The sequence below is a fragment of the Triturus cristatus genome, chromosome 11 (genome assembly GCF_964204655.1).
Source record: "Triturus cristatus chromosome 11, aTriCri1.1, whole genome shotgun sequence".
Taxonomy (NCBI): Eukaryota; Metazoa; Chordata; class Amphibia; order Caudata; family Salamandridae; genus Triturus; species Triturus cristatus.
The window spans coordinates 1,132,306,580-1,132,318,659 of NC_140594.1; the positions used below are offsets into that span (position 1 = coordinate 1,132,306,580).

At 45.7% G+C, this 12,080-nt stretch overlaps 1 protein-coding gene across 2 annotated transcripts in view; it reads right to left on the reverse strand.

Moving 5' to 3' along the window:
* Positions 1 to 12,080, reverse strand: part of ARMC9 (armadillo repeat containing 9) — a 542,713-nt gene that overhangs the window by 97,659 nt on the left and 432,974 nt on the right. For both annotated transcript variants that reach the window (XM_085635734.1, XM_085635735.1), the window contains exon 20: positions 4,418 to 4,522. In XM_085635734.1, coding sequence (XP_085491860.1) covers positions 4,418 to 4,522 — 105 coding nt within the window. The remainder of the gene's footprint in view (positions 1 to 4,417; positions 4,523 to 12,080) is intronic.

The following is a 12,080-nucleotide window of genomic DNA, read 5'->3' on the forward strand; positions in this document are numbered from 1 at the left end:
CGTCTTGACCGGCACAACCTATGTGCACGTCAGAAATGCCTCCCCAGCAATGGTACTCACCGGGTAGCTTCGGAAACGGAAGGCCTCAGTAACTTGAACTTGAACCGGACCGGACTCGACTCGACTCGACTCGTCGGACACTGGGCTTGACTTCGAACTGGTGGGTCTCTGTATACCTCGGATCTTGCTCTCTCAGCTAGGCTCTGGTCGGGATACTTCGCACTTCTCACCGCCTCGTCTGGGTGTTGATTGCAGTCTCAGTCGCCCCCGCTTGACCGGAGGGAGATACAGGAAATCCTGCTGGTACGCGTTATTGTCCGTCCAGCTGTGGCAGGAGACCGGGCCTGCAACACACCGCCGGCGCGTGAGATGAGAAAGTGTCCCTGTTCGGGCGCCATCATGTGGTAAATATTTCTCCTTTACCGGGACTGAATTTGGTACAGAAACATTATAAAATAGCTCAGTAAAATGAGAGGCAGAATCCGTGATATTAGAGTTTCGGAATGGGCTTTATTCCAATAAGCGATTATAATCGGATGCCTCAAGTTCCATCACCACGGGGGTTCAGGAAGTGAAGTACATACTTTATTGACAAGCAGTAACTTTTATAATACATACATTATAATGAAGTGAATACAGTAGGCGTAACAATTGATAAGGACATTGACGTTTGGTTTGCGTAACCGAAAATGGGTGTAATAATGAGTAAAAAGGAACATGATTGGTTGTGATGTCATGTATAGGTGGATCTATAAGATAATACTTGGCATGGATGCGCGCGCAGCAGTATGACGTGTAATTGACGTGTAACTAGGGGGTGACGGGGACTTGACATTTAGCTCTATATGTGGAGACGAGAAGTCTGGGAGGTCAAGTCAACCTAATCCCAAATCATATCTAACATCCTATGTTTAAAGAACTATGTTATCCAAAAAGGAGGACTCTCGGACAGAATCTATTCTATACTGACTGTGCGTGTACAAGCGTCTAAGTGTCTACACTGAATGCGAGGGGGTAGGAATATTCCATGGTAACAAGGCTATGAATTACTTGCATGAGGACAGAGAAGATGGGTCTTTTTGCTTGGTAAGTGGAAGAATGTTTACTTAAACTACTAGGCAGGAATGCATCGGCTGAGGGGGAAGCAGATAATTCGAAGGTGAAATACAGTTCTTGGCAGAGAGTAAGCTGATGTCAGGCTTCGTGAGCAGCGCAGAGAATGAGACAAAGTTCATGGTCACAGATGCAGGCTCGGGCTGGAGCTTTTAGAGGCAGAAGGCAAGAAGAGTTTGATGACAGAATCAGGGCCTACTTGCCTGGACTGAAAAGTGGCATAAGTGAACCATATAAAGCCGGTGGCCTTTCATATTTAAGAATGGAATATCCGGCCTATTCATGGCGGATCTGGCAGAGGACATGTTGACGGTGGACACGCATGTGTTTGCGTCATCAATACTGGAACTGGAGGGAACATACATGTACTTGCGACATGCACATAGAACCGTTGGGGTCCAAGATAGGGGACATAACTGACCAGGAAAATCCATATTTCCACAGTGCCAACAGCTGCTACAGTTTGATTTCAAGGAGGAACTTTGTTAACCAATAGTTTAGGTACAGGAACATTCACACTCCTTGCTTTTGCAGATGTGCAGCAACAGGAACTAAGCATTGGGTAAACACTCTTGGTGTGGACTCTAGGGCAAATGGAACGGCCTTGAATTGGTAGTGGTGTCCGTACACCATAAAACAGAGGTAATTCTGGTGTTCAGGGTGAACTGGCAGACACAAGAATGCATCCTTCAGATCTGTTGATGCTCGGCTGTCTGAACGGTTGACTGACTAAATGTCCATAGGAGATATCGTTCAAGTTTACTTTATATATAAATGTGTTTAATGCCCTTAAATCTAAGATAGGATGCCATCCTCCATCCACATTTCTAGTGGATAAAGGAAAATCTGGAGACAAAGCACTGATTCCTTTGGACTTCTGGGAACTGGAGCGGCAAAGTGAGCTAAAGAGTGATGATGGATTCAACCCAGATCTGTTACTGGCGGTGAGTGTCTGAAAATTTCAGCACTCCATCCATCATCTCCTTGTGTTTGCTTGGTTCGCCCTAGGTTGACAGGGCGTGGGTCCCTTGCTCACTTTGCCACTGTATTCAAGCTAGCCTGGATGATGAGGCGTGTTAGCCCGCAACAGGTCCCAGGATGCTTGTTTCCGGTCCAGGGAAGACCTTGCTTGGCAGTTCAGGCTGGACTCTTCCCATGAGGCACAAGGTCAAGACTGATTTGCCTATAGCTGGGTCTGAACTGGGGTGGTGAAGTGAGCTAAAGAACGGTGATGGATTCAACCCAGATCTGTGACTTGGGGTGAGTGTCTGAAAAGTTTCAGCGCTCCGTCCATCATCTCCTTGTGTTAGCACAGTTTTATGGTTGCCTTTTGAAGAAGCTTGATCATTTCCAGTTGCAATATCTGCAGATGTATAAGATGTTCCTTTCTCAGGAGCTATGGTGGTGTCTGTTAGCAATTCTGTCCTGTAGACATACATTCTTTCCAAAACTCAGCAGCTGTGTGTAATTTGTTTCCAGGATGGGTAACAAGCCAGACACTTTTCCTCCCCAAACTCAGGAACGGGAGATGTGGGGCTCGGTCTATCCGTGCAGTCATACTCGTCAGTACATATCCGGAACCCTGGTTGGTGTTAAGGTCTACATCAATGACAGTGTTATCTTCATTGATGGGATCTGCTTCATTGCAGGCGTTGTGGCCTTTGTCAACAATCACAAACATTGTAAAATGGCTTAGTTGAACTACTATTGAGTAGAGTTAAAGGAATCTTGTGGTGTCAGATTCCAGTACTGATTAGATCATCTAGGCCTATAATAATAAAAACAGGACCAGCAGCCTGAAGCCTGCACTTTTAATGAGATTAAGGAAAGTCTAAATCTAAGACTGGGACTATGGTATTGCTGAAAAACCCATTACAGGCACATTGGGTTGTATACACCCATCTGGCAATTTGTAGGATGGCAGCAGTACCTCTGTTCACTCACTTGGACACGTAAGGCGAGACTGTACGCTCGGTTTTTAACTTTGTGACCGAGACAGTAACTCCTTCGATCAAGTGCGTGGCTTTCCAACTCGTATAAACCCATACATTTAATTATTTTTACTTGCATGCAGTCACAGCTGCTAAATGCCAAGCAGACCATGTAAAGCAGGCTTCAATGTTTTCTTTATCAGTAAACTCAAAGAGCAGCTTACATTAAGGGACTCATAGTCATTCATGCCAACACTGACCATTTAGCATGCTGATGGAATGAGTCCAAAGCATCCCTCATGCACCAGGAGTCGATGGACTCAAAAAACTATGTAAACAAAAGTCGAGAAAAAGTCAGTCAAAAAGTGACTGGGTGTACCGCTCTCTCCGGATCTGCGCTTGCTGGCGCGGAAAAATAAAGAACTGATGTCAGCGCGTGAGGACGGTGTCTATGTAGCTACCGCAACGTCATCCCGGCGACCACAACGCCAACGACGAACGCGGAGTCGACTGACGCCACCTTCCGACACGCAGGGGTACTGCTGACGAAAAACTTTCCGGATCCGGTCTGACGCCTGGGGTCATTCTAAGGTAAGGAATCTATAACTAACTGTTTCTTTCAGATTGTAGAAACCTGCACCTGATTCTTAGCCTCCTTCTTGTGGGTGCACATTGTCTACCCTAGACGAAGACCATGGATGGATTCAAAAATCCCTTACAAGATCTATCGGACCACTGGTACTTCAGAAAGTGATCTACAACTGGCTTCTCTGTAGCAAATCCACCATGACATTGGTCACTCGGTTCCAACACTCTCCAGATAACAGGTTAAATAAACATTGGCAAGACCAATAGGTCTGGGTGGAATGTGTTAACACATACATCATTAGCACATTAGAGAGAGATATTGAGAGGAAGCCAACAGGAGCGGAGAGAGAGAGGGTTATAGTTCTAAAGTAATCCATCATGCAATTCAATATATACACTCACATGGAGGTGAAAGGATACACCCAAACAGCCAATAGCATTAGGTGACAGATGTATATTCCGTTGGGCTGATCAAACCTAGACACGATTGATAGTTTCCAGCAAATGGCAGAAAGCGGCTGATTAAAGAAAGCTAATGCTTGAATCTACACTTTGTATATTGTTAGCCATAAGTCTGTTTTACAGCAATGCTGTCGACCCCAAGACCTAAAGAAGACACCGCTGTAGTGCATGCACATTATATAAGTAGTAACATAATAGGAAAACTACCTGCTTCTTTGAAATGTACATTTAAAATTATCATGTAGCGTTGTGTGCCTTCTAGCACAACAACCCGGACTTACGTGTGGCTCAATTAGAAAGAGGAATGACAAAGTACCACTTACACCCAAGTATTCTGTTGTCAGCAGCTTCTCTCCAGACAGTTCTCCCAGCTGAGGCTGCAGCAGCTCTGACTTGTCCAAATCAGCCTCCATCGCATCCTGGTCCTCCTGTGTAGGTAAAATACATTCATCAGCAGTCTAGTCTTGACCTCTAGAGACAGTATAGTAAGCAATAACCAATGATTGATGCATCAGCACAACGATACATGGCATTGGCCAACAATCCAAACCCGAGGAGGGTGCATTAAAAGGGAAAACAGGCACAATGAAGATTGTGGGAGGTTTAACCGAAGGAAGCCGTTGTCAGGCCATGAAACTCACCATTCGCCAAAGCCAGTTTTGTTTCAAGCCCCACCTCAAAATACTTCCATGAACTTCATTAACCTTTTCCAGCAAGGTATTATCCATCTCACTAAATAAGCAATCTCCTCGAGTGCCATTCTAGTTTCTACTGGGTATGTGCCATAGGGGAGAAGAGGGTGAACCTACACACCCCTTCTAAGTACCTCAAAGATTTAAGAAGCATTTATTCTTCAAGAGGCCTCCCAAACATCCTTTACGTGTCCAAGCATCATACAGTGAGCTCTTCGCAGGGTGTGACTGCTGTCACTGCCCACTCCAAGCGACTTACTTCAACCGAAGTCACAGTCCAATAGTAATAGTAGTACTGCGTTGCTCCTACAAGCACATTCTACTATGAGCCCCACCATGCCTGTTATGATGCCGGATAGGATACTCACGCTATCAGTTTGCATCCCATATTTCCAAATGTATAGTTTTCTACCACGTGTCCACTGCTTGTGTTTTTTCCCTTCGGTGAACCATATAATTTTGAACAATGTACTTTTGCCTTTTAATCAAAAAAATTGGCTTCTCTAGTGACGGCATCTCACAAGTGTGCCCTTTCCCTATTTCTTTCTGATCAAACCAGAGGGAACTAAAAGAAAAATTACATTTTTAGCCCCAAAACACCAAGTGGCTCATTTAGGTTGATTATTTCAGAGAGTCATAGTGCCTGGCTGTTCCCATGGATGTCGCCTAGGCCTGCGGTTGTGAGACCCTATGGTCTTCTAAGCTTGCGACCAGGAAACTGATGATCAGGTGTCCTGAGACCCTGGCATGACTCTGCTTTCTGCCTTTCATCTGCTTCGTGGATATTTTAAAGTTATTAGATCTACGCTTGTAGGATTGCTATCTCAATCTCAGGTCAATGCCTATGTGCTTGGTATACCACAGTGTCATATATAATGTGTTTGGAATTTGTAAAAAAGTGTGTGATGATATCTCCCACCACCTTGCTTTTGTTAAAATACAGTCAATGTTTTTTGCCAATTGACCATGCCTGGATTTGAAAAGGGACTAACTACCCAATTCTAACTCTGGTAAAGGCCAGATTCCATTCCTTCCCAACTTCTTCAAATTCGAAATGGTTCTGTGTGTGGTTCTCACTTTTGAGTTGTATTCTCTTAGTAAGTGGTGATTGCTCTCCTTGTTGGCACCAAACCATAGGAGTACAACCCTGACCGACACACGGCTCTTCACTGGGATTCTGGAACGAATGCCCGGTACGCAAGGTCCCAAAAGTAGAAATCATCCTCACCTCCGACTAGTTAAGTACCACTTATGTGTGTGGAAGGCCTTAAACGTACACGGGCTCTATGGAAATCATGCTGACCTCTACACTAACTCTCTTTAAATCCAAAAGCAATTCAGTTCACAATCGTAAGTGATACAAAATGCCTGTGTCAAGCATCTCTTCCATGGAACACTTACAGTCTCTTCTCGTCTTGTGTTACTTTGAAACGGTGCCAAAGCAAGGGTGAGCATGAGTGCCCTCTCAAGTAAATGGCGCCAGTGCCAGAACTGCCTTTAATTTAACTTAGGAGGACTGCAATTATAGGCCTCACACAGAGGGCTTTCTTACGAGATGTCTGTAGTCTGAAGGGGAAATAGCGGTGCTGGAACTACCGATTCTAGACTGTATTTCTACCCCTAACTGCAGCATTGTTATTTTCAGTCCCCAGAATGAGGAATGACCTCATGGAAACAAAATTAACGTGTCATAAGGCACAGGTTTTTCTTGATTCAGGGGACATTTCAGCGGTTTTATCACCTGCTCTCAGCATCAGCCACAGCACCATGTTGAGTAAGGATCAGGGGTTAAGGAGGGGTCCTCTCTAAGAGGTGTGTGTGTGTGTGTGTGTGTGTGTGTGTGTGTGTAGGCTTATGAGGTCCATTCACTCCTTCTGCTCTGCTTGGATGGATTACATGAAATGCTAACTGGTAATGGCCCCACGATCAACCACTCCATGGTTCAGCTTTATGTGGCAAATAGACGACTGCGCTCTGACGACTTACATTTGGCGGCTGTTCCCAAGATTAAGAGGGCCAGGAGTGGCGGACGCCTATTCGCTTACAACGCTGCTAAGATGTGGAATACTCTTCCCCTCTGCCTGCGGAGGGAAACTAGCCATTTAGCCTTCCGGAAATCATTGAAGACCTGAATCTTCCCTTGAGTGTGCTGTGTTGTCCCTCTCTGCTTCTGTCTTAGCGCTGGGATGCCCCAGGGTAGCCATGCGCTCATAAAAAAAAAATCTGGATTTTCAGTATCACCAACAAATCCAGCACACAGAAGTATAAAACTGCTTCACCAGTTGTCCACAGCCTCTTCCCACAAGACCTGGTCCAGATGATTCTGGTTTAGGTCAGTCATTAGCCAAGACTTCCTGATTTTACTAAAATAATATTCATAATATACTTACTTTGAAAGGGGCTGTAGGCCACCTGCCTTCACCCATTGGTCTCTTGTTGTGTCATTCCTATTTTGCTTCCATCCACTAAAGCATACAGCATGGGGCAATGGGTCAGCCAACTTAAGCCTCTGCTTAGTGTCACTTTGAGTGACAGCACGTTGCTCTTTCACCAGGTGCACATCCTCCACAAGGAGTTCCTTTAGTGCCCGTGTTGTGGTATGGGATACTAGGACGCATTGGAAGTGAGCACAGGGCCTCTTCCAGCTTTATCAGTTCCTATCTCCTTCCAATACTGTTGTAAATTCCTTTTGAAGTGGACTGCTGCTATTTCACAGCTTACCACATTGTGTTTTTAGATGGGGCTTCACCAATGGTTCTATGAATAACTTTGCACTGGAAGAAACCCAAACTTTATGGTGTCTAATTGGCAGCACACTTGCAACAGTTTTATTTAAACATAGGTGCGGTGTAATTTGGGTTTTAATATCCAGTGTTTTATACGGTGAAACCTCTTTACTTCCTTCTCTACTTCTTCTTTCTTTCCTTTTTTCTCTCCTTTCCTGTTCCCCTTCTTTTATCCCTTTCTTGTTTGCCTTCTTTCCTTCTTCCTGTCTTGCCTTTCTAATTTCTTTCTTTGTTTTTGCCTTCGTCCTCCTTTCTTTCTTTACTTTCTTCTTTTCTTTCTTTGTTACCTTTTCACTTTCTCTTTTTTCTCCTTTTTATTTCCTTCTTTCTTCCCTTCATTCTCCTTTCCTTCTTTCTTTGTTTTTTACCTTAATTCCTATTTCTTTCCTTTCCATTTTTGCATCTTTGTTTCTTGCCATCTTTCCTTTTTTCCCTTATCTTTCCTTCCTCATTTTACCTTCTTTCCTTTGCTCTTTCCTTCTTTTCTTCTCTTTCTGTTTTGCCGTCTGTCTTTCATTTTTTGCTTCTTTCTTTCTTTGTCTTCTTTCCTCATTTATTACCTTCTTTATTTTATTGCCTTTTCTTTTTTACCTTCTTTATTTATTTCCGTTGTTGCCTTTTTTCGTTTTTCTTTCCTTTTGTCTGCCTTCCTTTTTGCTCTTCCATTCCTTGCATTCTTCCCTTCTTTCTTGACTTCATTCTCAAAGGCGAGGGTAGCAGCCAATACTAGACCTTTGGCTTTTTTGGGCCTGTGTTTGCCAAGACCTTTTGATTTTATTAAAGGTATGTCTAACATAGTTTCAGCCAGACTTCATCCATTAGTCTGTCATTGTGTCATTCACGTTTTCCTTCCACCCATTGTAGCATGCATCAAGAGCCAATGTTAGCGCACTGTTGCCATTGACTGACTTCACTACGAGTTTCAGCATGCTGCCCTTTCACAAGGCAAAAGAAACAATTGATGGACGGAATACTGGACAATGCAGACATTCACCCCCAATCACAAGGATCTGGGTTTAATCCAACATTCTTTTGCTCACCACACCACCCCAGATTGGACCCAGCCATATGCAAATCAGTCTTGATCCATTTCCTTGTGGGAACAGTCCAGCCCAAACTGCCAAGCCGGGTCCTCCCTGAACCGAAAACAAGCATCCTGGGACTGGTTTCAGGGCATCACCCTTCATCAGCCAGGGTAGCTTGAATCCAGTGGTGTAGTGAGCACGGGACCCACGTCTGGGCATACCCTTCCCACTTAGGGCGATATATGCAAAAGAAACAATTGATGGACGGAATGCTGGACAATGCAGACATTCACCCCCAGTCACAAGGATCTGGGTTTAATCCATCATTCTTTTGCTCTTTTGCCCTTTCACAAAGAGCACATCCACACACAAGGTAGTTCCCTTTAATGTCGGGTGTGCCCTTAGACATTGTTTTTTTATATTTAATGAGGACCCGGCAGCTTGCCGAACAATAAGGATTTGCAAAAATCAAGACAAACGGAGCAAGAAATGTAAAAGACGGGCAGTCAACGCCAGACCAACTGCATCAGCCAATAATTGTTTTAAATCTGTCTGAAAAGAGCTTTTGCCATTCATTGTGAATACCATGTACTACATTTGAGAGGATTTGCCACTCTTCTGTTTATTTGACTTGTTACACCCTGCACTGTTCACCATGCAGGTTTTTGTAAAGGGCCGAAATACATAAATAAAGGCTGCCTTTGTAAGGGAGAATACTCAACCAACACTGTGCAAATGAGTCCTGCGGGCACCACATACTTGCTATCCGCAGCCAGAAGCATGTGATCAAACAACATTATCTCAGAGCCATGGTACAGGCAGAAGTAAGGAGGTGCCAAAAACTACACTTGCTGTGAAGTTTGCAAGAAGGTAATAGCATGCTATGCAATACTTTGATAAAGACATGGACTATGGTTGAAAAAAAACAAGTTACTTACCTTTGGTAACGATGTATCTGGTAGATACATATGTTAGTTGTAGATTTCCCCCAGATGTCAGTCTGGATCTGGAGATTGTTTCTTTTCTTCAGCAGTACCCCTGCACATCATTAGGTGTCATCAGTCGGCTCAGAGTTCGTCGTCAGCGCCGAGTGCGCCTGGATGATGTCACGGGACCTACATAAACGCCGCCCATGCGCGCTGACGTCAATTCTTAACACGACCTTCCATGCTCGAAGTGCAGAGCCACGAAAGACACTGACCACTGGTGTGTCAAAACTAGGGACCTTTAGGGAATCCCTATCCCTAGAAATCAGTTCGCAGAGCGGGGAGGATGAGTGGGGCGGTAAGGAATCTACACCTAACAGATGTCTCTATCAGATACATCGTTACTGAAGGGAAGTAACTTGTTCATCTGATAGAGACTGTTAGTTGTAGATTCCTTACCTTGGAATTGGTACCCCAGCAATTTCAATTCCCGGAGGAGGGTATAACTAAGATCAAACCAGAAAGTCCTGGAGGATCGAACGGGCACAGTCCCCATTCCTCTGGGCTTGGCTATCGAGGCAGTAGTGCAAGGATGCCCACGTTGCTGCCTGACAGATGTCAAGGACTGGAACTCCACATGATAATGCCATAGTTTCCGCCGCTGCTCTGGTGAAATGAGCACGCAACCCCACAGGAGGGTCCTTCTTCCCCAAAAAAATAGCATATTTTGATGCAAAGGACAACACATCGGGAGATGGTCCGTTTCTGAACAGCCCAACCTTTCTTGGCACCCACATACCCAATGAAGAGTTGATCATCCACCTGGTAGTCTTTTGTAAGATCAAGATAAATGTAATGCATGTTTTGGGTCTAGACGGTGGAGTCTCTCCTCCTCCTTGGAGGGATGCAGAGGTGGATAAAAGGTGGGCAGAGTGATAGATTGTCCCAAATGAGAAGGCGTGACGACCTTAGGAAGGAATGAAGGCTCGGTCCACAGCACCACTTTATCCGGATAGCAGAAGTGATGGCAACAAGAAAGGCAGTTTTGAGAGTCAGCAACCTGAGGGGACATTATGAAGAGGCTTGAAGGGAGCACACATAAGTAAGGTGAGAACCAGATTTAACATCCATTGGGGCATTACAAAAGGAGATGGAGGGAACAGATGAGTAGGGCCCTTAAAGAATCTGCTAACAATAGGAGATTTGAATAAAGAAGGTTGATCTGGTAGCCAAAGAAAAGCAGAGATGGCTGCAAGATATCTTTTAAGAGTGCCCGGGGCAGATCCCTGCTGGGTCAAAGAAAGAATATACAAAAGGACCTCGAGCAGAGGAGCAGAGAGGGTGTCAACAGCCTTTGCTGTGCACCATGCCACAAATGTGTTCCATCTACAGGTGTATACCGTTTTAGAGGAGGGATGCCTGGCTACCAAGATAACATCACATACTTCGGGCGGAAGGTCGAAAGCGGTCAATTGCCACTTCTCAATCTCCACGCAAGGAGATGGAGTCTGGACAGGTTCAGGGGAAGAACCCTTCCCTGCTGCTGCAACAGAAGATCCTCCCAAAGGGGCCGTCTGATCGGAGGATTGATGGCCATGCACAGGACGTCGGGGTACCAGACTCATCATGCCCAGTCCGGAGCTACAAGAATGACTTGATCACATGATCTTCTTGAGCACTCTGGGCAGATGTGGTACAGGTGGAAAGGCGTACAGGAGGCCGAAGCTCCACTCGCGATGAAAAGCGCAGCCGAGCGAGTGCAACCTTGGAAACTCCAACGCGCAAAACTGCTGACATTGCACATTCTCTTCAGCTCAAACCAAGGCTGTCCCCACCGCTGAAAGAGATCTTGCGCCACCCCTGGATGGAGACGCCATTCGTGATCAACTAGGCTCTGACAGCTGAGATTGTCCACCCTGGCATTCAGGGAACCCGCCAGGTGTTGAACCACCAGGGTCATGTCCTGATGTTCCAGCCATGTTCAGAGGCGGAGAGCCTTTTGACAAAGGGTACACGACCCCACCCCACCCTGTTTGTTACAGTAAGTAGAGGGCGTAACGATCACAACCTACTTCTGGCACAGAGACACTCTCTATAGCTCCCTTGGCCACGAGAGCCGATACTTCCTGGCGGAGAAGTGCTAAATGAACCTGTATCATGTGATCGTAAGAAGGTGGCATGGAGGGAAAGGTAGTCTCGAAGGGGTGGGAGTAGCTCCTTCAGACGATTTGCAGAACTTACCTGTCAGACGTAATGGATTGCCACTGGAGGAGGTAATGGCAGATCCTGCCTCCAAGTGGCAGTTGATGGCCCTGTAATGTCGGACTAGGAAGGTTTGGAAGCTGCAGCTTGGGGGAAAAGGTGGACTGGCCCGCCCGCTGGGTCCCTGAAAGGCGAGGATGCTGGGACCCACGTCCGCGGCCACCCATAGGCTGGACAGTTTGTGTGACTCTGTGGCTGGGATGGACAGGACGTGGCTGGGAGCCCCTTCTGTAGCCATGAAAGGGACAAAAGGCAGACTGAGGTGGACGTGAGGTAGCCACGAGGCCTAAGAATC